We start from the raw sequence: 24,605 nt of genomic DNA, 5'->3' as shown, positions 1-24,605 counted from the left end.
TATTTCCGTCGAGGACAGGGTCTCAATTACAGCGTAGCACGAGTTTTGAAGACATGACCCCAACCGATCGCGTATTAACACACGGGAATAAGTTTACTATCCACTTGCTTACACGGGAGACCGAATAATACACTGAGAACTATTATGGTGGCATTTTGCGTACGACATATTATGCACTTGCGACACCTCACACTTGCCTTATTTAATCAATTATTGATATTATTTACCTTAAACTGTTACTCTTTCACACTCAAGATATAATCTAGAAAATGTTGATTATTGCTGTTAAGGCTAATTTGTGAACTTTTTCCGAATTGCTGAAAATAATGTATCTCATATATATTTTTTGTTTTCAAATGTATTAAAAACAGTACAGAAAGAAATAAAAAGACTTATGCTTTTGCGCAGCCGTGTAGTTGATTTTCACGCCTTGATGAACATGGTTCGGGATTTTTTGTTTGTTCGGAGAAACACGCTTTTCAACATTGCCTCGGAATCATGGGACAATTGGCAGAAAACTACTTAAATTAAGAAATGACGAACTCCGGTAAGTCAGAGAACATCATGGAAAATCGGGAAAATTCCTATATTTCAGAGAAGGATCAGAGGAAGTGCAATGAGTTGCATAAAACTATTCAGAGTTCCAGTTACTCAACTTTGTTAGCAAGCAGCTTACAGAAAATGTGAAAAACAGCTCAAAGAATCAATGCAGATTCCAAAAGAATATAAGGAGGTTCTAAAAGAATAATTTTCTGTAGAAATGGCTAAGATTCCGCTGATGGCCCCCAGTGATTAGAGGAACATAAAGCTCTTTGAAATGTTATTTACCTAATCACTTATAGTTATATTAATATACCTTACTCTCAATTACTCCTGTTTCACTTCCCTATTTCAGTTGTGATTGCATTTCGCAATTATTAGTTAATTTACTGTTCTCTTTATTGTTCACTAAGTACGTATTCCATATTGTATTACTGCGCAAAAGTAGTACCTTTCAGCTGTACACTGTTGGGGTAAATTGCAATTACGGGGGACCAGAATTTTTCCCAGAAATTCACTTTTTTTTTTTCATCATAACTAGAGCCTAATTTTGGTTAGGTCAAATTAGGTTACATAACATTCTACTGGCCTTCATGGTTTGTATAGATCGGCAGTGGCTTTCAAAAAGGTGTACACTATTTTCTCTTATTTCGCTGTTGTTTTTCCATTGCACACACTGTATGTCTATTCCATTTACTTCACATATTAATTAGACTTCACTACCAACAACTCATTCTTCCTGTAAAATTTCTGTTTTTTACCTACTTTTTGCCCTCCGCAATTAGAATGAACCACACTGTTGCAAATTCTATCATATTGAGAAATAATAAAAAACAATGTTTCAGTAGAGTTATGAACTTGTTCCCTTAACTTATCACTGTGAGAGGCGATATACTGTAGCTTGACATAAGAGCTACAATGCATAGAACACAAACCAAATTTGCCAGTAAAAAGCACAATGATGTCTAACTAAGTTAGGGTAGCAGCACAGCAGGGTAGCCCACGCGGTAATATAAGGATACATCCATAGAGAGCTGGCAGGCGCGTCAGCGACTGTGGGTATACACATAAACGAGAATGAGAAAACACTTCATATAGCATAAAAATTTAAGCCTTGCATATGGCACAGTTTTGCGGCTCTTTTATGATCACTTTGTGCACTGCCTTTACATAGTACTTTACTTCATCATGTTTGCCTTATGGGGTACTACGTGGTAAGAGGCACGCTTTGCATTTTCTATTTTTTACCTTATATATTTTAGAGGTAAGATCACGATATATTTTGATTACTTATACAATCCTGTTGTGAAACAAATTCATATATTTCTTCCGTAGATATTACAAATTTGCGCCACCTTAAAATACAATAACACCGAGCCCTGATGGGGCTGTACGTTGTAAGGCACTATCAAGTGTTGCTAGAATCAATCGGCACTTTTCTTTCTATTGCATCATACACTTCCTATGTTACTTACTAAGATATTAGGTTTGAAGTACTGACACATCCTTTATTGTTAGTGTACCCAATATGGCCTCACTTACACATGTTAATATAGTCCAAGATAAAACTTCATTTTTCTCTGTAATTAGGAACAATATAGTGATGCCCTTTGTTACCTTTTCCGTTTGTCTGATGCTTAGAGTTCGTATGATTCTACCAGTTTCTCTGTAAATTTTCTAATTTTGGGGAGCCACTTAATGGAACTTAACCTTTAGAAATAAATAGACTTGAGGAGCACCGAAAAACTTTGCATGAACAACAAATTGAATAAATAATGATGAAGAACATAGTACAGAAGAAATTAAGTTAGATTTGCTGATTGTAGAAAATCAAAGAGATTGGCCGAACTACGATATACGTTTACTTGTTAATATTTGAATGTATTCAAAATGCCGACATATTGGGAAACTGTATCGTATTGTATTCCAAGTGCAGAAAGTTTGGCTCATAGTAACAAGATAAGATTATAGTTTAAAAAAAAAAAAAAAAAAAAGCAAAGAGGAAAGCGGTGGACGACTTGGGAATGGTAGAGGCTTATCCAGCTATTTTTTTTTTTTTTTTTCAAAACTTAACTATAAATGATAGCATTCATGGTGTTGGGGGTCAATGACATTTTCCCTACTTAGGTGACTCAGTGGTAGAGCGCTTACCTCTGATGCATGGAGACCCTGGTTCGATCCCCGTCCAAGTAAGTTTGTGGTGGATAATATCGTGCCCGCGGGTTTTCTCGGGGTACTCTCGTTTCCTTCCACGTTCTCATTCCATCAATAATTCCACTATCATTCACTTGATTTAATCATCGTCTCCCTTAGCCTAGAAAGCATAATCGTGGGACGTTAAATTGGAAGATTTCATTTTTTGATATTAAAAGATGAGGACGAAAACAATTAAGTTTCACATTAAACTTGAAATAGCACGAATTTCTTAAAATCTGCAGGAAAGAAAAAGATTTACTTAAAACGTATTTGCTTTGTCATGATCTCTGGACTTGGGCATAACTTCTATAGCACTTAGTTCACTATCGTCGTATTCAACGCTAATGATAAGGGGATTTACAGGCTCTGAAGCGCAATCCAACACATTCTAGGAAGTGCTTCTTCCTCTCCAAGAACGTGTTGGGAGGCAAGGTCGATAGTCATCAGCTGATACCCAAGACAAAAAGCCTCCATTGTAAGCTGCCGAACATCTGAAAGTTCATACGTGCTGTTATGACTAGCAACGCAATCTTTAACCTGACTTCAGATACGTGCTGTTGAGTTTAGTTGACAGTTGTACGTGGGAAGATGCAGCGCGTCATGGACAGCACTTCCCATAATTCCATTCACAATATGTTTGTCATATTTCTTGCGGGCTTTTTTTTTCTTGTAACCAGTACTTTGTTTCATCTATGATTTATCAAGAAATCTTCGTTATTATTAAGTATTCTGTCTTTTGGCAGATCCCGGGACTAATGAGGTTTACTATTATTATTTATTTTAGGATTGGGCTTTGGAATGTTTCTCCACGTTTCTCGATCTTCAACTTCCTCTTTTAGCTCACAATATTTTGTTCTATTTTTCAAATCATCGATCAGTTGTGTCATTCTCATCCTTGCTTTCCTTCCATCTATGCTTCTATGTTCGTATGAAGAAGACAGTTTCGTCGGAAGGTATGTCCAGTCCAATTGGCCTTCCTACGAAAGTTGGAAGCTAAAAGCGTCCTCTTCTCTCCTACACTTTTCGAACATCTTCGTTTCTCTCTCTGGCTATTTTATCTTTTCCATCTACCTCCAACACCACATTTCGAAGCTCTCTAAATATTTCTTCTTGAACCCTTATCCGGGCAAGACATTTTTGTAACGTAAATTGGCAACCGAGGCCTGTGAGGCCCAGTATATATTTTAAGTGCAGAATACACAAAATTCAATGCCTATTGTCACTGTTCAGACTAGTCTAGAATGTACCGGTATATATTTTTGTCAAGTAGCGAAACTTCGTGGGACGCTTTTGTAAGCCGACCAAGCAGAATAGCAAATCCGGTCCAGACATTTTTGTAACGTAAACGGGCAACCGGGGCCTGTCAGGCCCAGTATATATTTTAAGTGCAGAACACTCAAAATTCAATGTCTGTTGCCGCATACTGTTCCGACTAAAGGTTACAATAGTCACGTGTTCAATATATAATTATGAATTATTATTATTTTTCAAATTAAAAAAAAAAAAGAAAAAAAAGCTTTACCAACTCGATATGTTCATGATTTTAACTTCGACGAAAGATAGAAGAATTCAGTATTTTATGTCTTCGAAATATGTATGGTTATTGAGAAATTTTAGAAAAATGAAGCTACTGGGCCTGGGAGGCCCCGGTTGCCCGGATAAGGGTTAACTTCTATAATTGTCCAACTTTCTGAACCATGCAGTCCGATACTTCATGCATAGGATTTGACCAATGTCTTTCCTAGTCGTCGTTTTTATCCCATATAAGGAGCGTTTTCGAGGAATATTGACACTATTTTCCACCCTAATTTTGGTGCAATTTTTAGTGAGTTACAAAAAACTTCATATCATGGTAATCTTGACTTGCTTTAGGTTCAAACATGAGAGTGAATTTTCTACAGCTACACTTTAAAGCAAAGAATTATTTCTTTTCCCCGTCCTAATTGGCTGTTTGAGTCCAGTGTATAAGAAGCCTAGTATTTATCTGTAATCATAGTGTCCTGCCGTTCTCGCAGCATGGTGTGACCCTAGTTTCATCTTGGTAATAGATCCTTCACTCCTGCACTTACTTACTTTTAAATAAGTGTGTCCCTACGAAAGAATATCATTCCTGTTTTTTACGATAATTGGAGTGATTGTTTTGTGAATACGAATTTAATATCTTCCAACAGAAATACAGAGCTGCCCGACTGACAGTATCAATGTCAGGATCACTGTTTACATTCTGCACGTTTACCCACTTATTTACCGTTGGTAGCTCATTTCCAAAATATTCATGCACTTCTTTACGCACAGCAGTTTCTTTCAAAATCACTGTACTTATTTCTCTTTTAACCATACGATTTTTTTTTTTTTTCGGTGGAAGGACCTTATGAGTGGTCTTGTGTTCCTTTCTGTTACGAAAAATTTCACTTTCAGAAACTCGAGTTACATCTGAGACTTTCTCGTATTGGTGTTTGCGGGGCATTTCTCACACAGATGCGGAAACACGTTTAAAGTAATTTGTTTTGCACCGCTTGTCAAATCAAATCCTTTCCGACCTTCATTTTTTTATTATTATTTTTTTTTCAGTGATGGAGATGCACTTTTACTCGCCGTGTAGCACTAAAAAATTCCCGCCTACATCTTGCTTCTCTCGTTACTTTCGTTCTTACAGTGTTACTTAAGTAACAATGGATATGAACAATAACAATTTTCTTAAAGAACAATAATAGGCAGAAATTAACGAATTTGAGGATGTTTTTAGTTACTGAATGCAATACGGACGGTACTATTTTTTGCGAGCTGGAATGAATTTTCTGCTTCTGTTATAGTGTAACAAACTACTAAAGATCTTAGTTCATCATTACATGCATGTATATAAATCCAGTAATGATGTTCATAGCCTACGCAGATACTAATGTGACATAGCTATTTATGGATCAAAAGATCTAATATCTTTCAGGCAAAAATGTTTTTGTAGGCCTTATATCTGGAGAACTACATGTAGTGTAGCCAAGCCCGAACTATCACTTAACGCAGTATAATATGCTTATTCCGTTAATTATTGGCCAAGATAGCAATCATTTGATATATTTTTTGGATCATTCCTAAAATTATTGTTAATGTTGGAAAACAACATAATGCGAACTTTGTTTATATATTTTTAAAAATAATATTCGACAATACTAATATAGTGGTTGCAAACATCGAAATGCAGACGAAATCAATGTTCATGTTTGCTCAGCATTAATAATAGTACGCTTTTTCTCTTGCGGAGGGGGAGTTCACGATGACTCCGTGGTAGAGCGCTTAGCTCTGGTGCGTGAAGCCCCTGGTTCGATCTCCGGCCAAGTACGTTTGTGGGGGACAACATCATGTCCGTGGGTTTTCTCGGGGTACTCCTGTTTCCTCCCACTTTCTCATTCCACCAATTCTTCCATCATCATCCGTCTCCTTTAACTTAAGGGTCATAATCGTGGGACGTTAAACGGTAATATTTCATTTCATTTCTTCCTCTCTGTGCTTGTAGTCCAGGGTTCGGTCTGTTTTTTGAAATTTTACGTCTCTTATGCACAGGGAGAGGGGGGTTGAGCTGTTTATTTATAATTTTAACATTAAATAAAAACATGCCCTTCTACCAGAAATAGCACCTACTCTATCCCACCAAAAGGCGCAAACACTATTGATCCACAAGGAATCTCGGTACCGAGTTTAGAACCCAAATCCACGCTTTCAATTACATTTGATGTTGAGAGAAAGTTAATCCTGAATCATAAAAGCAAATATTAATCAATTGCTGCCTATAGTGCTAACTGTTGGTAGCTATGTACTATGCGCAGTTTTGTACACTGGAAGGTATATAATTGCTCGTTGTGAGGCTCCCTTGTTGAAAATTTGCCTTTGCCACACTTGTTGGTATTTATAGTTAGAGGCAAGTGATATTTTTGTCTTCATTATCGTCATAATTTTCCGATTTGAGCATCTTGCCAGGTCTTATTGTGCATAAGACCTCATCAACATTCTTTTATTCAACTCTTCTTGATTCTGAGTCTTCGTCTTTCACCTCTGTTCCATTCTTTTGTACGTTCTTCTGTCTGTTCCTTGGTCTGCCTCATGACAAGTTTCCTGTATAAAAATTTCTTAGGCGATCAGAAGTCTTTTCTTCTTTTCTGTGTGTACGTACCAGCATAGCCTAGATTTTTATGCCCCTTTGCAGACACTCTCGTGATTGAGTGTATTTCTGGTGCTTTCATTTCTTAATCGATTTGTTTCTCGTCTTTGAGAATCCCTCTTACTCTGCATTACTCAGATCTTGCTTCACTTTCTTTCACCTTTGCCCATGTTTCCGCAGTAGGTTGTTATCGATGCAAAGTACGTATTATATAGTGACATTTCAAGCTTCCTATCTATGTTTTAATTTCATATCAGATGTTTCACTCTTGTTGAATACCATATCACTGTTAGATAGTACCATATCAGATATTGATAAATGGATGTAGTTTCCGAGTAATTCCTTCTCTCATTCGACCATTTGCGGTCGCTTCTGATCCCCAGTATTTAAAAGTTGCTGCTATTTTCAGTGGTTTCGCTCGTAGTTTTATTTGTTTGTCTTGTTGGTATTTTTTCTTAAACTGATCTGAGTTTCACTTTTCCCTTGGTAGCCATATTTTGTATATTTGCTCAAGCATCCAGATGTCAATCTTGGTTAAAAATGATAATTCCACTATTAGTGATGTATATATTGGAAGGTTGTATGTGAAGTTTCCTTCAACAAATTAAAATGTTTCTTACCATCTCGTGTAAAGTTATTAGTATTTTCGTGAGTATTTAAAATTTGATTTCATTCTTTTTTGTACCTCTGCTTACGTGCGTGGAAACGCAATTATATTATCATTTACAGCTGTAACACCGCGTTGTAGAAGCAGTCACCAGCTTTCTGCACCAGCAGTCACCGCTTAACCAACAGTTGACTTTTGTACCGTAAATTGCCTGCTTATCAGTTATTGAACGTGTTCATTTATTAAATATAGGAACTCCACAGACACTTTGATAATTAATTATATCTCAGCTCATGATATTGTTCCTTCAAATTAAAATGTTGTAAACCTCCCTCGGGCTGAGGTATGTCTTTGTATAAAATTTGATCAAAATGGATTCAATCAGTTTTGACTATTCTTATTCAGTGTTCCGCACGATTCCAAGTAACGTAGTCCGAGGGTGGTGGGTCCAACTGAACCTTCCAATGTGAAGTTCCTGACAACTTATGAACTTTTTTATTATTATTAAAATGAGAATTATTATGCATAAAGGGGTCAATGAAGTAAAATTCAGAAACATGAAGTCGTCATAATTCTTTTTCGATACGAAGCTAGATTATGGGAACTTTGGTTTGATCATTTGAAGCAGACAAAGCGCGAAGTGAATATACAACTTTCCGATCTTCTACTGTGAAACAAACAAGGTTTTCAGTAATAACACGATCAGTTGGTGCGATTATTATTTGTATTAATACTGTAGTTTTTTTCTTTCTTTTTTTTTCTACCTGTCGGCTTGCTTGTTCAGTGATCTAATATTTAAACAATAATCCCAAGATGTGTCAGTAGAGCTTTCCAGTGCCTCTTGAGTGTATGTTTGTTACTATTCATTGTTGTCATAGTTCATTGGTTGTTGTCTCCTATCCTATAAAGCAGGAGGTCCCCAACACATCGAACACAATCTGCTAGTCCAGTGGTTCCCAACGTTTCCTGGCTGACGACACACTTTACTGAGCGATACACCTGTTTGATTTTTATTATTAATAAAAATTATAATAATGTGAGACAATAAGTTTCTATAAAATAGTGCTGAATATTGCTGCTACCGCTGGAGATGTTAACTGCTACAGTCTAAATCGAAATCGATTTTAACTTAAGTGCCTCATGATTTTTAAATGTTAAAATTTCGCGACACACTGTATTATAGGACCGCGCGACACTGTTTGGGAAACAGTAGTTGTCGACCAATAAGTGGTGAGAAGTATCCCGCGGTGATCTGTGTTATACTGTCTGTATCGATCACTGTTATTGTTTCTTGATTCCTTCCAAGGGACTAGTGAATACTAAATACACCGCCACTGAATTCTAAAATTAGAAGTAGCTCTCTAACCTAAAAAGGTTGGCCACCTCGTTCATAGAACAATAGAAAATACACGGCTGAAAGCACATTTAAGGACACAATGTACAGTTATTCCTATTCAAATGAAATTTGCACAGGATAATGTCTAGAGGTCGTATTCGTCTTTGGTTTTAAAAGTTGCAGCAAAACTGCCACTACAAAGGGTAGTCTGTTTATAGAAAGTGTGCCTCTAGTAGTTTGAGGATCGTCGAGCAACACGACGAGTATAGTTGCCTCTGGATCACAGTGTTTGTCTTCAAAGCCACGACGACACCATTCGACGCCTATTGTCCAGTTAAGTGACTGAGATTGTGGCTATATGGTGGGATTACGAGATTCCGGATGGTCGTTCCGCAGTGGGGTGTGACGTGTCAGTGGTATGCAAGACGGGAGGCAGAGAGTTTCAATGACAGACTTGACGAATCAGGGAACGCCTGGACAAAAGGATCGTTAGGGCCTCGTACACAATTACACCTGACACCTCTTTATCGCCTAGAATGTCTTCGGTGGTGACGGGTGAGATAATCCGAGTCAGAAACGATTCTCGCACACATTCCACGTGAAGTCAGTAAGTCAAGATTTTTTTTTTTCTTACTTGTTTGGTTAACATTGTATGGCTATGCCCTTCAGGCTAATAAGGACAGATGATTAACGACAGTGATTGATAGTGAAACTAAATTTTCGTGGTCTCCCGTTGGGAGTCGAACTGAGGATCACGTGCACCAAAGGCACATGCAGGTAGTTTGGATTTTCACTCGCCTTACAGGATTCATGCTTTAAAGTCTAGTATGGAAAGCAATAATGTATACACTCGTAGCTTATTTAGATAGTGTCAAGATACTATTTTAATACGTAATGCTTGCAGATTCGCTGTGAAAGAATTGTGTAATCTATGAAGCTTAAGACAACACTCACGGTTGATTTGATGACAAAAAGGCGTTTTCGTTGGGTTTTTTTCTTTCTGTCTTTTGAGGATAGTTTTTTAGATGATTGAAAGGTTAACAGTTCTGTAAGCGTTTTAGAATTTTTAATCTTCAAGAAGACAATATTACTACTAATTGACCCCCATTGTAACACACTGCAATGTCTTTGTTTTAACTAACAGTTGTATATTTGTACTTCACACCTTTATTTAGAAGGGCAGGGTAAATTTATGAGTGATTTTTTCCCCTAGACTTCCATTAGCTGCGAGGGAAACACATGGAAGTGAAGAAAAGTGAAAAACGAATTAATAACAGTAGGAAAAAGCAATATTTGTTGTCTTTTGTGTTGCTTCCTTATTTATGATCTGTAATATGTTGCTATATGTGGAGAATTAGACTGTGTGGTTCAGAGACTTGTACATTACGGAAGTTAGAGAAGAAATATTGAGAGAGGTTCGAAACGTGGTATTGAAGGAAGATGGAGAAGATAGAATGGACAGAGAGAGTAACAAATGAAGATGTTTTGAAGCTGATAGGAGAGTAGAGAACGCTTCTAGCCACCGTCCTTCGATAAAAAGGCCAATTGGATTGGACACATCTTGCGTAGAAATGGTGTTCTTCATACCGCTATAGAAGGAAGGTGGAGGGGAAAGCGAGGAATAAGAAGAACACAACTGATCGATGATTTGAAAATAGAAGAAAATATTGGGAGTTAAAAGAGGAAGCTGAAAATCGAGAAACATGGAAGGAACATTTCCAGGCTCAAACCTATAATTTAAAAAAAAAAAAAAAATCTCTCATTAATTCTAGGACCTGCCTAAAGGCAGGACACTTAATAATATTTTGCAACTCTGTTTCATGATTATTGGCCACTTATTTGCCTTGGGTTGACTGGCAGACAACCCAGTCAGTACTCTGTCCATTCCCTTTCGTTTGTCATTTTTTTCTTTTCTTGTCTTTTTCCTTTTGTTTTTCTTTCTTTTTTTCGCTTATGGGTCTTTCTTTTGAGTATGAGGTCTCCTAGGTATGCTTTTACTTATGACATACGATCCCAGTTTTGATGAATAGTGTATTTATCTCTTTGTCAACCCTTTTAACCAGGAACATGGTGCCGAGAACAATTTCCTCGCAAGATTGTGTGGATACTATCATTTATTATATTCAAACAAAACGAAAAAAAAAAAAAATAATAATAATAATAATAATAATAATAATAATAATAATAAAGTCTGCGCGTGAAATTTTCATCACAAATATGGCGTTGTATTTACATCACTTGTGAAGCACATTATGAGGTTTAAAAGAACAGGTTCTTCAGTAGCAATAATCTATAAGAAAGAAAGTAATGTGTCCCAGTATGTATTCACTGTGTGGAAAGCAATTTCCACCGTACAAAGTGATGATTAGTAATTTTATTTTCTTTTTGTTCCAGGTGAATTATGGTCGTGAGTCAAAATAATGCAAAGCGAAGAAGGAAGGATGGAGAACTTCTTGACGACGGCCTGCAAGAAAGCCCGAAACGGTAAATGGAACTTATTTTTAATGTATAACACAATTATTATTTTTTAGCTTTACAAAAGCGTGAGGGTTTATGCAGTAAAGACTTATCTTCTTTTTATTTATTTATTTGTAGAGAGGTTCATTACGTTGCAAAATAAGATTTCAGCTCCGGTGACTGCTAAAAATTCTGTCCTAGTTTCTAGAATAGTTCAGGGATAAAAGAGTGGAGGAACGCGGGTGGATGCCGTTACCCCGCTTCCAAAAAATATCTATGGCACCCCCCACTTCTAAAAAAAATTACAATGGGCAGAGATAAACACGGGGGGCGGCGTGACGTTATCCGTCCCCCTACCGTTTCAGATCCACTTTTACCCATGGAATAGTTCATTACGTTTTCGTATGTATTCATGCAAAGTGCATTTCAATCTTACTTTGTATGAAAATGAATCTTGCTTGTTGTATCAGCTAGATTACTTCAGTTACTTAGTTGTTTTATGTAAGATATCACTTAAGCTATACTCAGGCTATTCCGTTGTGAGATATACGAATTGGCCAATTATTTGAATAACACTGCGCTAATCAAGGTGCTTCTTTGCTTATTTTCTCGTTTTGCCTGGGATAACGCCGGATACATCGTTCTAAAAAGTTGAGCCATCTACTTTCTCCTGCAATCATTGCAACACAATGAAAATGGAAGCAAGCATCACACCTAACATCGCAGAACGACGAAGTCACGTACATACCTAAACACGGAGAAATTAAAGCGGTTCATACGAACATTTTTCACTCTGAAATAAATACAGTATGGCATTGTTTATTGCGAATTAGAGACTAGATTACTCCTCATAAGAAAATAGCCTTGTTTTATAGGAATTGCGGTGAATAGTGAGTGATTGCAAACCAATGGCTTTTCATATTTTGTTCACTTATGACGATTATTATTCATTTTTTTTATTAGCAAGTTATTTGTCCGGTTGAAGAGTTTTCATGCATTATGGTCTTCCATTAATATCTTAGCATTGAGATAGGAATTGCTGTCTTCAGTATCGCCGATAGGTCGCATTCTTTTTATATATCTTTATCTGCTTTAACCATACTACTATCATATTCCTTGGAATACAAGTTATTTTCAAGGAATGCTTTTTTGATTTCTTGTCTTTGTAATTATCTTCAATATCATTCTTCCCGTGCTTTTCCCAGCATTTCCTCATTAGTTTTGTTGCAGAAAGCTAATTCTCTTATTTCTTCTTGATATTCACATTTAGAAAGCATCTAGTCATTTTAAATCGCTTCTGTTATAGTGTTTGTGTTTCTTCTTTGTGGCGTACAGTAGTTTTAAAGAATATTCAAGGTTTTCGATACGAAGTGATAATGCGTTTGGCTATTATAATCATAATCATCATCCAGGATTTGTAGCAAACAAAAGATAAAGGGCTTCTATTTTCTGTTTCAAGAAAGCTAGGTACTTACACTGGACTAATAATTTTTAAGTGTGGCCACAGTGGCTTCATATGCCCGACAAGTAGTTGGCCATCACAGTATTAACGAAATTGATATTTATGTGTTTTACAAAGTAATTCTTCTTGGTATTTTTTCTTCATTATCCCTGCCTTAGCCACTTCTTGTGGTCTTACTGGCAGACGCATCTGCACCTAACTCTATTTAATCTCTCTTTTTCGTTTTCTATTTTCCCAATAAGGTAGGGGTGGGGCTTATTTTCTTTAACCAGATTCCTAATTAATATATCAGACTGCAAATTCCTTTTTTAATTGTAATTTGAAAAAAAAAAAAAAACCTATAATTAGTGATTTTACAAATGCACATACATGCAACATTACGAATGTATAAATGATACATAATTTTAACAAAACTAATTCACTAATAACTACTACACCAGACAAACACAACACACTACTTCAAGAAAATTTGCTTTGCCTTCTTATTGCGAGTTCTTCGAGTAGCAGACCAGTAGTCACGGCTGCTGCTGCTATTATTATTATTATTATTATTATTATTATTATTATTATTATTATTATTATTATTATTATTATTATCAACAACAACGTAGATATGTAGTGTTTTCCGTTTATATGTTGAAACACAAAAAAGAAACATAAACAGTAGCAATTTGTGGATTTAGAAAAATAAATATGAATTTCTTTAACTAATCGTTGAATATTTCATCATGTTCAGAGTTATCGATTCCTTTTTTATTTATTAAGTTTTGTTAATCTTTTAAGATAATGTTTAATTTTTAACTGAATCATCAGTTTATTTTTAAATAGCTAAAGAAGCACTTAAGAAATATAATTACCTTGAAACAAATAAGAAAGTTGTATATGCTGTTTTAAAATTTCGAATTTTTGTGGACCTGCAGCATGAATTATTCTTCGATAATTATCTGTAAGTATGTTACTACTTGCATTTGAAATTGGAACGTGTGTGGTGGTACGGTTCTTTTTACACAATGTATACTAATGATATATTAGTTATGAATGATTAATTTCAGTGCTTGATTGAATAATTGGTTAAGTTTTAACTCGTATTATTTTTTTCTGAAGTGATTTTTAACGGTACTTTATTATTTCTCTTGCATCAATTAAAATTTTAATACGTTAATTTTTCCAGCAGTTGAAACCAAGTGCTTTCCAACCTTTTTTGTCAGTGCTGCAGAACACAAGTGACCAATTGGAAGATAAGATTTCGGGAACATTTATATAGTTACATTCTTTCTATTAAGAAAATTGGTTTAAATCAGTCAGTTTATCTAAAGTTATCAATAGAATAAAATCGCCTACTTTTAGCTGTGTAAAAAATCCAAAAAGATTCCACATATCGATAGTGAACCTTCTGGTTTTGTGGTTCATCGAGTTAGATAATATTATGTTCATTGTTGGATATAAAGGAATAAATCGTGTATAATTACTTTTCTTTTTCTGTTTTGTAGTACAAAAGTGCATGCACAAAGGAAGTTCGCCCAAGGATCCAACCTTAGTAGTCCAGCATTGACACCTGTAAAGGATAAAGACAAAGTAAAGACCAATGGAGCTATCCTCTCACCAGAACTTATTCCTTCAAAGAGGCCGAAAACGGAAGATTTTCTGACGTTCCTTTGCTTGAGAGGTAAATCTTAACGTATTAGGACACACTAACCTCTTGTCTTTTGTTTGTAACTGCTGTTACGTAAATTTATAATGTGTTTTTAGCTGTGTTGGTTGCCTTCATCATACAGTGTGTTTTAGATTGTACACTGAACCTCTTGGAACATAATTCCTAACAATAAGCGGATCAAAGGTTTTAATAAAAATGGGTCAAGGCACTTTCTGTAGGAGCTAAACGCTTGGGAAAGTGTCCGGTGGCCCCCGCTTCACTTTCTTCAAGATTTAGTTTTGGAAACTACTAGTAATCATTGGCTTGTCGGTAACTGTAAGATCGGTTGCAACCACAATGCCGAAATTTGTATTGGAAGGGCAGGTAAAACATGAACGAGCTTGGATTGCATGTTTAACACAAATGTTTTATTTATTTACCGCATACACGATGAAGAGATCCAAAGTGTGTGCACTCGCGCAAGGTGAGGAAATTCCCTTGCTCGTAAAACAATACTGTTCAAAATGTTTGAAAAATTCTTGCACAGATCGTTCTATCGGATATTTTGTAGTCCTTTAAACTTTATATTGTACTAACAAGTGGTTTACCGAAAGGACTTTAAAAAAGTAAACAAGATCATATAGCATTGCCCTTAGAAGTAATATGACTGTACTTTGTACAGTCTTTTTCTTTTGTATAGCGTTTACTTAAATATCTTTGCAGGTCTCGTGTATTGCATATTTCGGAATAGCCAAGTATTTTCCTTTGGTTTTGTATAATTGTGGCTAATAACGTAGTAAATCTAAAACAGAATTAGATAAAAATTTCACTTCAGTTGGTTTCGAAAAAACAAAACTGCCAGTCAGTATATTTCGGACAACGTTCTGAAGTCATCATCAGAACGAAATCAAATGCTAAAACACAGAGTTAAAAACTATATTAAAAAGTGTTAACGACAAATGGAAAACAAAAACTTGCACTCTCTTTATACCGCCATTACTTGAGTATTCTCTGCTAATGATGGTAACTATTTTTTTCCAGAACAAGAATGTCAGGTAATATTTTCCTTAACTTGGTATTCCTCAAATAAGAGCAAAAATACCTTCGTGTATTTTTATGAGAAGGTTCTTTGCTGTTTAGTGTAAGCAAGATTGATGCATTTAAATTCACTTTCTTGAGTTTTTTTGTCCAATGGTAGGTTCTAGCCCATTCGGCTTAGATGGGGAAATATAGTCACAAAACCAGTAGTGCAGAAAAGGATGACCAGATCATATTCTCTATAGTTCCGAAGGAAACGGGGTGAATTAGAAAGCTGAAATGTGAAGAAGTAAATTGTGAATCATGGTTAGGAGAACTACGTTGTTAATTATGGCTTCATTACACGGATTTGTACGTGTCAATATTTGTAAGATATAAGGTTTCGTGTCGTGTTTGATAGACGTACTGTACATATTCCTTGCTTAAATTATTAACCTAACACAGAAAGCTTTCCTTTGTGGTTAAATGACTGGGTAGTGTTCTGTCCTGTGATTGAGAGCTGGGCTTACTTTCTGATGGGAGTACATGTGATTCAGATCCCAACAAATTATCAAGATTGGTATAGGCTTCCGTCATCTGAATTTTTTAACATGAACTTGGATGTGTTTGATGGATAAAAGCTAATACTTTAGTCTGCTCTGATACCGATTTCCATGGCATTACCGATAGTGGTCGGCCCGGTCAGTACTTTAAAAATAAATAAATAAATAAATAAAAAAAATGACAGTGTGGCGTTAATCTAGCTTCCTGGGGCATTGGGGGGGGGGGGGAGATGACAGATTCCAGTCAAGGAAGTCACCAACAATGCCGATTGCGATTGGACTTGTTATATGGTACACTTTCCCTGCCTTCGAGACTCAGTACGTGTACTTATTTATCTTTTTTTTTTTTCTACTACTAATATATGTTGAAACTTGTTTCCTTGTGGTAGATTTAACCTTGTGTTTCATTTCAGGAACGCCTATTCTACCTCCTCGCTTGGATTTCTTCAACATCGCTACTCTCCCAGATAATCAGGATGAAGATCAAGTGGTTCCCGTGGGGGAATCCGGCAAGGAAGGAGGCAGAACGAAAGTCGTTGCCGTTGCCTCTTGTGGAAAGGCCTCTTCCACTGCCAATGGGCCATCCAAACACAGCCACAAACTGCCACTCAAAGGTGTCGAACGACGAACCTCCGAGGTTAACGGGGAGGCCGTGCATAAAACTGATAAGGTACTACGATTTTTTCCCTCTCTCTTTCTGTCTCCTTGTGTTAAATGATAAATTTCATGCCATGATTCATTTTTACGATTTGGCACATGCATTGCAAGGAATGAGAAAAGGTGGTTTATGTATTTATTAACAATATTATGTGTATTATCGCTGTAAGTCTAATTTATCGTGGAAATATTAGCAATTCAGTATTACTTTTATTTATTTATTTTGTTTTGAATGAAAGAAATCGTTAAATTCTATTTAGTTATCGTTAAGTAGCTTTGATATTTGTGTGCTGAGATGGATTAAAAACAAATTATATTAACTTTGTTATAAAGTGGAAAATTTCCAATTTACCTTGACCTTAACATTACCTCGTTCATCCCGACGTGCGCCACCAGTGGTACACGATCTTTATTCGTTGAAGTTGCCTTTGGGCTTTTAGTTAGAAAAGTAGAACAGTGTTACGGACTTCATATGTTATTACACTGTGTTAAGTGTGTATATTGAATACGATATTTTGAATACGCTGAAAGAAGAATGGCATGCGCCACCGGTGGCTCACGTCGGGATTTTCGAAAAACGTATCTTCTTCATTACTGTCAGATGTCGGGTTGAACGTGTTAATAGCTCCTCATTAGAGGATTTTGATCCATCCAGAAAAAGTGCACAATTTGTTGTTGTTCCTTTGTTGAAGTTTTGCACCCCTTTTCAGTAGCTGTGCTAATATGTGAGACTTAAAACTACAACTTTAGGTGAAATCCGAACAACTGTAATGCATTCAAACTTTTAATGCTCTTCCAGCGGGAATCGAACTCGGTACCACATAAATCAAAGGCGTATGCATCAGCCATTAGACGAGCGATACGTGCTGGACGATTAGTATTTCGGTGATCCAACTACAATATAGGATCTCTGTACATAATCATAACACACACTCTGTTGCTTTGTAAAACTTATTATATTGTCTTCGATTGATGCCGTCTTTTAAGAGATAGCCTGTAGATTGAGGCAAGTTTATACTTTTTTTTTTTTTTTAACCTGTAACTACAATTGAAGGCCAAAACAAAACCTATGTATCAAATTGGATTATATTATCGAGGCGCCTAGTTTACAGAACAGTCGCCTATGTGAGAAGAAGATTTTCTTCATATTTCATACATAAAAATTATGTTAATAGCCCTATAATGTGACATAATTGATTTCTGTCAGACAAATACGGAAAGTGTAGTTTACTGATAGGGATAAATTTTATTAGAACGAATTTTTCGTATAACGGCTTGGATTGTTTTTCACGCACTAATATTCTTTACTATATGTGCAGAATGACGTAATTCATTATTTAATAAATGAAATAGGAGCGAAACAGTTTGTACTGTGGTCTGTACGTTTTATTTTTATCCAAGAATAACGTATTAGCGTGTAGTTATTCGATAGCTATAATTGCATCGTAGTACATGATTACACGCCAAGTTACATTACATTAAAAAGAGTTTTTTTTTTTTTTTTTTTTTTTTACCGTGAGTGTTCTATTTTTATGTGAATTTTTCTTTTTAACAGGTGCTGGGCGCTAAGAGAAGTGAAAAGGACGAAGGTAGAAGACACACTACCAGATTAAATGATTCAGCGAATAGGAAACAAAGAACTGCCGTTCAAGCTCTGAAAAAGAAATATCAAGAACAACGACTTGCGAGACAAAGAGGAAACGTTCTCAGCCAGCTGGCGCAGAGAGGTAAGAGATTATTATCATCCTTCATTTGATTTTAAATTTTTAAAAAGTATCAGGCAAAAGAGTAGTTTTTACGTGGGTCGTTCAATGTGTTTCCCTAAGCTGAAAAAAAATCAACGAATTTAAAAAGTTTGTTACTGAATTCTCAATGTTTGTGTGTGTTTCCGTCTGTCTGTTATTCTGTTATTTGTGATTTTTTTTTTCAATTTTGAGCATTCGAAAGAGCATCTGACAAAAACTATCTGACAAAATGATGGAATTTTTCGCGTCACTCCTACCGTTCCCGAGATATTGGCCAAAAAATGACCGATTTCCGGAGATTTAAGGAGTCATATCTCAGGAACCATAAGTTATAGAGAGATGATATTGATGTTGATCAATACCTAAGAGGATGGTGAATATTTTGGTACCAAACAGTAACCGGTGGCCACTGGCCAATGGTTCGGCCAGTGGTCAGTTGGCCAGCGACCACCAGTTAATATTGCTACCAAAATGTTTACTATTCTTTTAGGTATTGATCAACACCAACATCGTCTCTCTATGACTTACCGTTCCCGACATATTGACCAAAAAAATAGTTCCGATTTCGGAAAATTCCAGGAGCCATATCTCGGGAACCGTAAGTCATAGAGAAATCATATTGATGTTGATCAATACCTAAGAGAATGGTGAACATTTTGGTATCAAATAGTAACCGGTGGCTACTGGACAAGTGGCCACCGTTTCCCAGGTATTGGCCAAAAAAGATCGAATTTCGGGAGATTTAAGGGGCCATATCTCGGAAACCGTAAATCATAGAAAGATCCAATTTTTCGATTTTTTGCAAGAAACAGAAGAAGGTGCGGATAAAAAGATTTAGATGTGGAAAAAATCAGTCATCCTTCCCATTCCACCTCTCCATTCTTTTTAAGTTCGTGCTGGCAATGCTCATGGAGCATTCTCAACTGGTTTGAAATTCATTTGTAAACTGCACATACATGTGTAGGTGAATCCTTCTTCGCCTCTGCACATAATCCCCATTGAGATGCAGGTATTTGTCTCACCGTTGCATCAATTTGTCCAAACCCTTTGTAAAATATCAGGGCCCTGGCTATTTAGCACTCTCTTCACATTCTGCTTTAGTTGTTCATCACCAGTTGACAGGAAACCAGGTCGCTTATGTCGAACCTAAACTCTTCTTCAGAGAAACGAAATTCGACATAAGCGACCTGGTCTCTTCTTGACGATAACCCCATTCGAACTCAGCACACAAACAAGACACAAAATTGAAGAATTAGTGTGTTAAGAAAGAGATTTTGCAAAATAAATAAATAAATAAAATGAAAAAATAAAATAATCTAATATATACTAAAAGGAAAAATTATTAATTTTTTTTTTGAAAAAACAACCTTGCGTAAAGGACAAAAAAAAACTTTTCAATTATTAAAAACATAATTAAAGTGTGATAAACACGGGGGATATAAGGAGGATACAAGCTGGCAAAAGGGAGGACGGAAGCAGCCAAAGAAGGGAGGAGAACTCAGAGTCATGTGGGTGAGAGGACACCTTATACTCATATAAAACCTTTTTCTGTTTGTAAATCTTAGTTTTAAAAAAAAAAAAAAAAATCTAAGCTAAGTAAGGTCTCTTGTGTAAAATATTTTGTAATTACAAAATTTACGTTTTTTCAATATAATCTTATTATTTTTTTTCATTTCCCAATAATCTCTCACAGTGTAAATAAAATTTGCTAACTTAAGTAATCCTTCCAATTCTTTTACTTACTTCCATAAAAAAAAAAAAAATAATAATAATAATAAAAACCAACGTATTTAAATTAACAGAGACAAATGCTCATTACTACTAATACTATAAAATTCTTTCATTATATTAAACATTAGGGTGTTAACGGCTACCCCACTCCCCATACAGCCTCAATTTAGCGCTGAGTTATTTACATCTTTTTCCGATGTTAAAGTCTGCATTGCAAGGTGAACGTTTCAAAACATATGAAGAAACGAAGCGGAATGTGAGAAGAGTGCTAAATAGCCAGAGCCCTGATTTTTTTGCAAAGGGTTTGGACAAATTGGTGCAATGGTGGGACAAATACCCGAATCTTAATGAGGATTATGTTGAGAGGTGAGAAAGGACCAATCTACACATGTATGTATAACTTATAAATTTATCTCAATAAATATTTTACAGCTTAGGAAGACTTATATTTTGAACGACCCACATATCTTGAGCGAACGGTGAAACTCATCGTATCGTGTATAAAATTGGTATGGTATTAAGAATTTGAAGACTTTAGTGAGCACATGAAATACCAAGTTGTGCAAACATTTGTTTCCCAACTTGTTAGTCATTAAAGTTGGGTGTGTTTTTAGTGAAAAGATATTCAACACCGCATGCTTTAGGCGAGAGTCATTCGATCTTAACGTAACTTATCATGGTGGTAGACGTTGACGATGTTGCTATGCATTTAAAATGTAGTATGCAGACGTTTGTTTTCCGAATTACCGGTCATCAAATTTGGTTTTTGAACTCACTGGTATCAAAAAATTTCATTAAAACGAGATCAATAATACTCATCCGATTTTTACCAAACTTAGTACGGTGGTAGACTTTGGCGAGATTATTATACATATTAAGGATTATGCTGTGTAGATTGGTTCTCCAGTTACTGATCATAAAATTTGGGCTTTGGATTTATTTTGTGATTAAACCTAAACCTCAGCTTGGCATTTGTACTGTATCGCCGAACCACACGAAAATCGAAAACCAAAGTACCAAAATATACTACAATTGGTTAGATTAGATTACGTTACGTTACATTAGGTTAGGTCAGGTCGAGTTACAAATCAGTTACCTTCAAAACAGAGGCATGTAAACTTTTACAATTTGGAACAGAAGAGGGTACCGGAATTTACAATTTGCGTAGAAATATACGGCGTCGGGATGTACGGCACACAAACTACAGAGCAAAAACACAAACTAACCTATGTGCCCACTAAAAAGGACGAATACTATCTAACCGAGTCAGAGGAGGGCGAAGCTGTTGTGCTCGCACGACAGCGGGCGCGTGCATCCGAAGGAATCAGGCGCGTCAGCGATAGTGGGCACGCGCGTAAGCGAAGGTAGTGAAAACGGGTGGATTTTGGTAATGATACGAGTTTCAATAGCACTTGTCATTGTTTCATACTATTAATGCTTCACTTGTAAACATAAAACACGGTTTCTGTACACTGTGCAGAAATACACCGCCGTGTGACCACCTAGCATTTAGGTTACACGCTCGTTATTTTTGTGTAATTCTATAAAACTCAAAGACGATATGTTAAATCTTGACATATACGCGCCATTTCCACACTGGCTTTCCCGCAACTAAATCATAGGAAGTGTACCTCTCCGCCAAATAGTCCTTTCCGCCTCCAAAAACAGTGCCGCTTACAAAAACAGCCTACAACAACTACCATCGTCGTAACTTCAACTATTCCCGTCACCTGACTTTCACTCACTCTTCACAAACCAGAATAAATTTTCCAATTCGCCCGGTAAATTTCGTAAAATTGGTGTGGCGATATTGCACTTAACCCCTCAATTTTGATAGCCAATGTCTCGGCAATTAAAATTCTGCGGAATACATTTGATATACTGACTTATCAAGGTCTATGACCATTTCAGATATGGTCCAGTGGAAATCTTTGGTTCCCCAGTTATTGGTCATCATTGTTGGTGTTTGGAGTTCGTCAAATTTTCACGAAAAAAAAAAATCATTAATTTCTGTTTAGATGTGTTTGATGGAACTCACCCAATTTTGATCAAATGTGGTATGGGATGGGGTTTTCAGGATCGTCATGAGCTTAGTACACATATGAGATACTATGGTGTCCAGTTTTTCTTTGTGAGTTACTGGCCATCAAATGTAAAGTTTGATTAAAAAAAAAAAAAATAGTGATCAGTAGCTTTTCATGTTGATAACATCTGGAATATTTGTAATGTACACTCATGTCCAAAATTATTGTCGCATGTCCATAAATATGTTGTTGTAGGAATATAATTTGATAACGAATTCGCCCGGTATTTCTTAAAATGTTAGTATGTGTTTAATCGGTAAAGATATGTATGTGGCAAATTGCATCTCAAAAGAGCAGTAAATAAGAACAATAAAACGAAAATAGAACTTTTTTTGTCCATTTAGCAACATTTTGTTTTACTCATTCTAATTTTCGTATTTGTAATCCTTTTCCTCTGAAATGTACCACAAATATACATTTCCCGATTATACACATAGTATCAGTATTAAAAGTACCCTGCCAAACCGTTATAAAATTATATTCTTTCAAGAAGACAGTTATAGATATGCAACAATCATTTTGGACATGAGTGTACATTCAACCAAGCAAGAAGAATAGAAAGAATAAATATAAAAGGAAGAAATAAAATTACCAACCAAGACTGAAAGATGTGTGTAACACAACACACAACACATCTCAACATCAAAAACTTAAGCTATTAATTTGCAAATAGCATCTGGTTGAATCTATTCATTCAGATTAATAAACTAGACTAACTGCATGCCATATGCCCTATAAAATGAAAACCATTCTTGACGAGGCAGTAATAATTGTCAATTTTATTAGGGTCTGTCCTCTTAACAGCTTGTTATTTTCTGTTCCTTGTAATGAAATGGAAAGTGATTAGTTACACTTCGTTGACTGGGTCGGGGTAAGGTTCTGATGCGGTTGTTTGAGCTTCGTGACGACGTAAGGTTTTTCTTCATTTATTTTAATTTAACATACAGTTTGAACGATTTCACATAACTCTCGTCTCTTGGTTAATTTGGTGAGCATTTTTAACATCCTGTCTACTCTTAAGTCGAGCCCTTGGGGTCCCGGGTTCGATCCCAGCCCCCGCCAAGTGAACTTTGTGGTGGACAAACATCGTGCTCGTGGGTTTTCTCGGGGTTCTCCCGTTTCCTCCCACTTTCTTCATTCCACCATTTCACTCATCTCTCATCATCACCGTCTCCTTTAGCCTAACCGGCATAACCGTGGGACGTAAAACTCAAAGATTTCATTTTTTTTCTTAAGTCGAGCCTTCAAGGTACATCTGTCATCGTGTTTTCTGTGCAAGAAGTTAAATTTCTGATGCTACCGTTTGGAGAAAAGAAAATACAATTCCTTTAACCTGCTGAATGATTTGACTTTAGTAAACAACCCTTTTCTGGTGATATTGCTGGAAGTTTGGTTGAACATTTAAGGTTATTAGCATCTCAGCTACGTCTGCATTTATCGATTATTATTATTATTATTATTTTTAAAGAAAAGAAAACTGCCTGTTTAGACTTGAAATATGAACCTTCTTCTGTTAAAGAAAAACAAGTTATGATTCGACGTTAAAATTCCTGTTTCCTTTGTTACTCTTATTGGAGTTTTGGTTCCAGTCTAAGGCTGTTAATCCTAAAATTAGCAAAAGAACTGTGAGACTCTGCTGCCACTACATATCTATGCGAGACACCTCATATATATGAAAAACAAATGTAGGAACATACTTAACCTGGAGCCAGATCTACGTCTACAATTATCCAGTTTTGATCCAGATATATGGAAGTTGACGACTGAAAAACAGGATTAGTCATGATATTAGCAGCGTGTTAAATTCACAATATTAGACCTAACTGGTACGATTGTATTTTTCTAATATCTCCATTTATAACACTATTGCATTGTCATAAATGACACATCAAATGTTGAAAAATTGTAATTTTAACTTCGTTTCTATAATATGTAAAATATAGTTTAAACAATCATTTTGATTTCATGGGAGGCTGCGAAGAATTAGCAGTTGCTAGAAAGGGTCTACAACATCAAAAAGTTCAGGAAACTTTGCCCTAGTGGATATCTTGCTGTCGTTTGGAAACTTATCTTAATTTTGATCGAATAATTGCTTGTATTAGTTTATTTGTAACAATCTCTTCATGCTTTATATTTTTCTTTCTCAGTAAAAGACAAGAACATGATTCGAACGAGATCTGCGTCCCAGTTGGAGGAGCTGAAGAAACTGGACTCTGTAAACACCTCGGAAGAAGTTGAACCTAAGACAAGGCCTCTACCAGTGAAGAAGCCGATCAAGAAGATTGTGGTGAAGAAGAAAGGTGCACAAGCATTGAAAACTGTGATAAAGAAGAAAATAGGATCTTTAAGGAGGTATTTGTTGTTGTGTGCTATAATGATGTGGTATAGATTTTCTTCCGAAACTTACGGGGTAAATGGTTATTT

General features: G+C 36.0%; 1 protein-coding gene across 1 annotated transcript in view; it reads left to right on the top strand.

The window, feature by feature from the left end:
- Jarid2 (Jumonji, AT rich interactive domain 2) overlaps positions 1 to 24,605 on the top strand; it is a 133,834-nt gene that overhangs the window by 8,830 nt on the left and 100,399 nt on the right. Inside the window, exons 2-6 of the mRNA XM_081744312.1 lie at positions 11,227 to 11,316; positions 14,242 to 14,417; positions 16,378 to 16,634; positions 18,177 to 18,348; positions 24,329 to 24,533. Coding sequence (XP_081600438.1) covers positions 11,234 to 11,316; positions 14,242 to 14,417; positions 16,378 to 16,634; positions 18,177 to 18,348; positions 24,329 to 24,533 — 893 coding nt within the window. The 5' untranslated portion in view covers positions 11,227 to 11,233. The remainder of the gene's footprint in view (positions 1 to 11,226; positions 11,317 to 14,241; positions 14,418 to 16,377; positions 16,635 to 18,176; positions 18,349 to 24,328; positions 24,534 to 24,605) is intronic.

The sequence above is a fragment of the Thermobia domestica genome, chromosome 17 (genome assembly GCF_964235325.1).
Source record: "Thermobia domestica chromosome 17, izTheDome1.hap1.1, whole genome shotgun sequence".
Lineage (NCBI taxonomy): Eukaryota > Metazoa > Arthropoda > Insecta > Zygentoma > Lepismatidae > Thermobia > Thermobia domestica.
The sequence above is the reverse complement of the archived record's forward strand: the minus strand, read 5'-3'. Positions and strand labels throughout refer to the sequence as shown.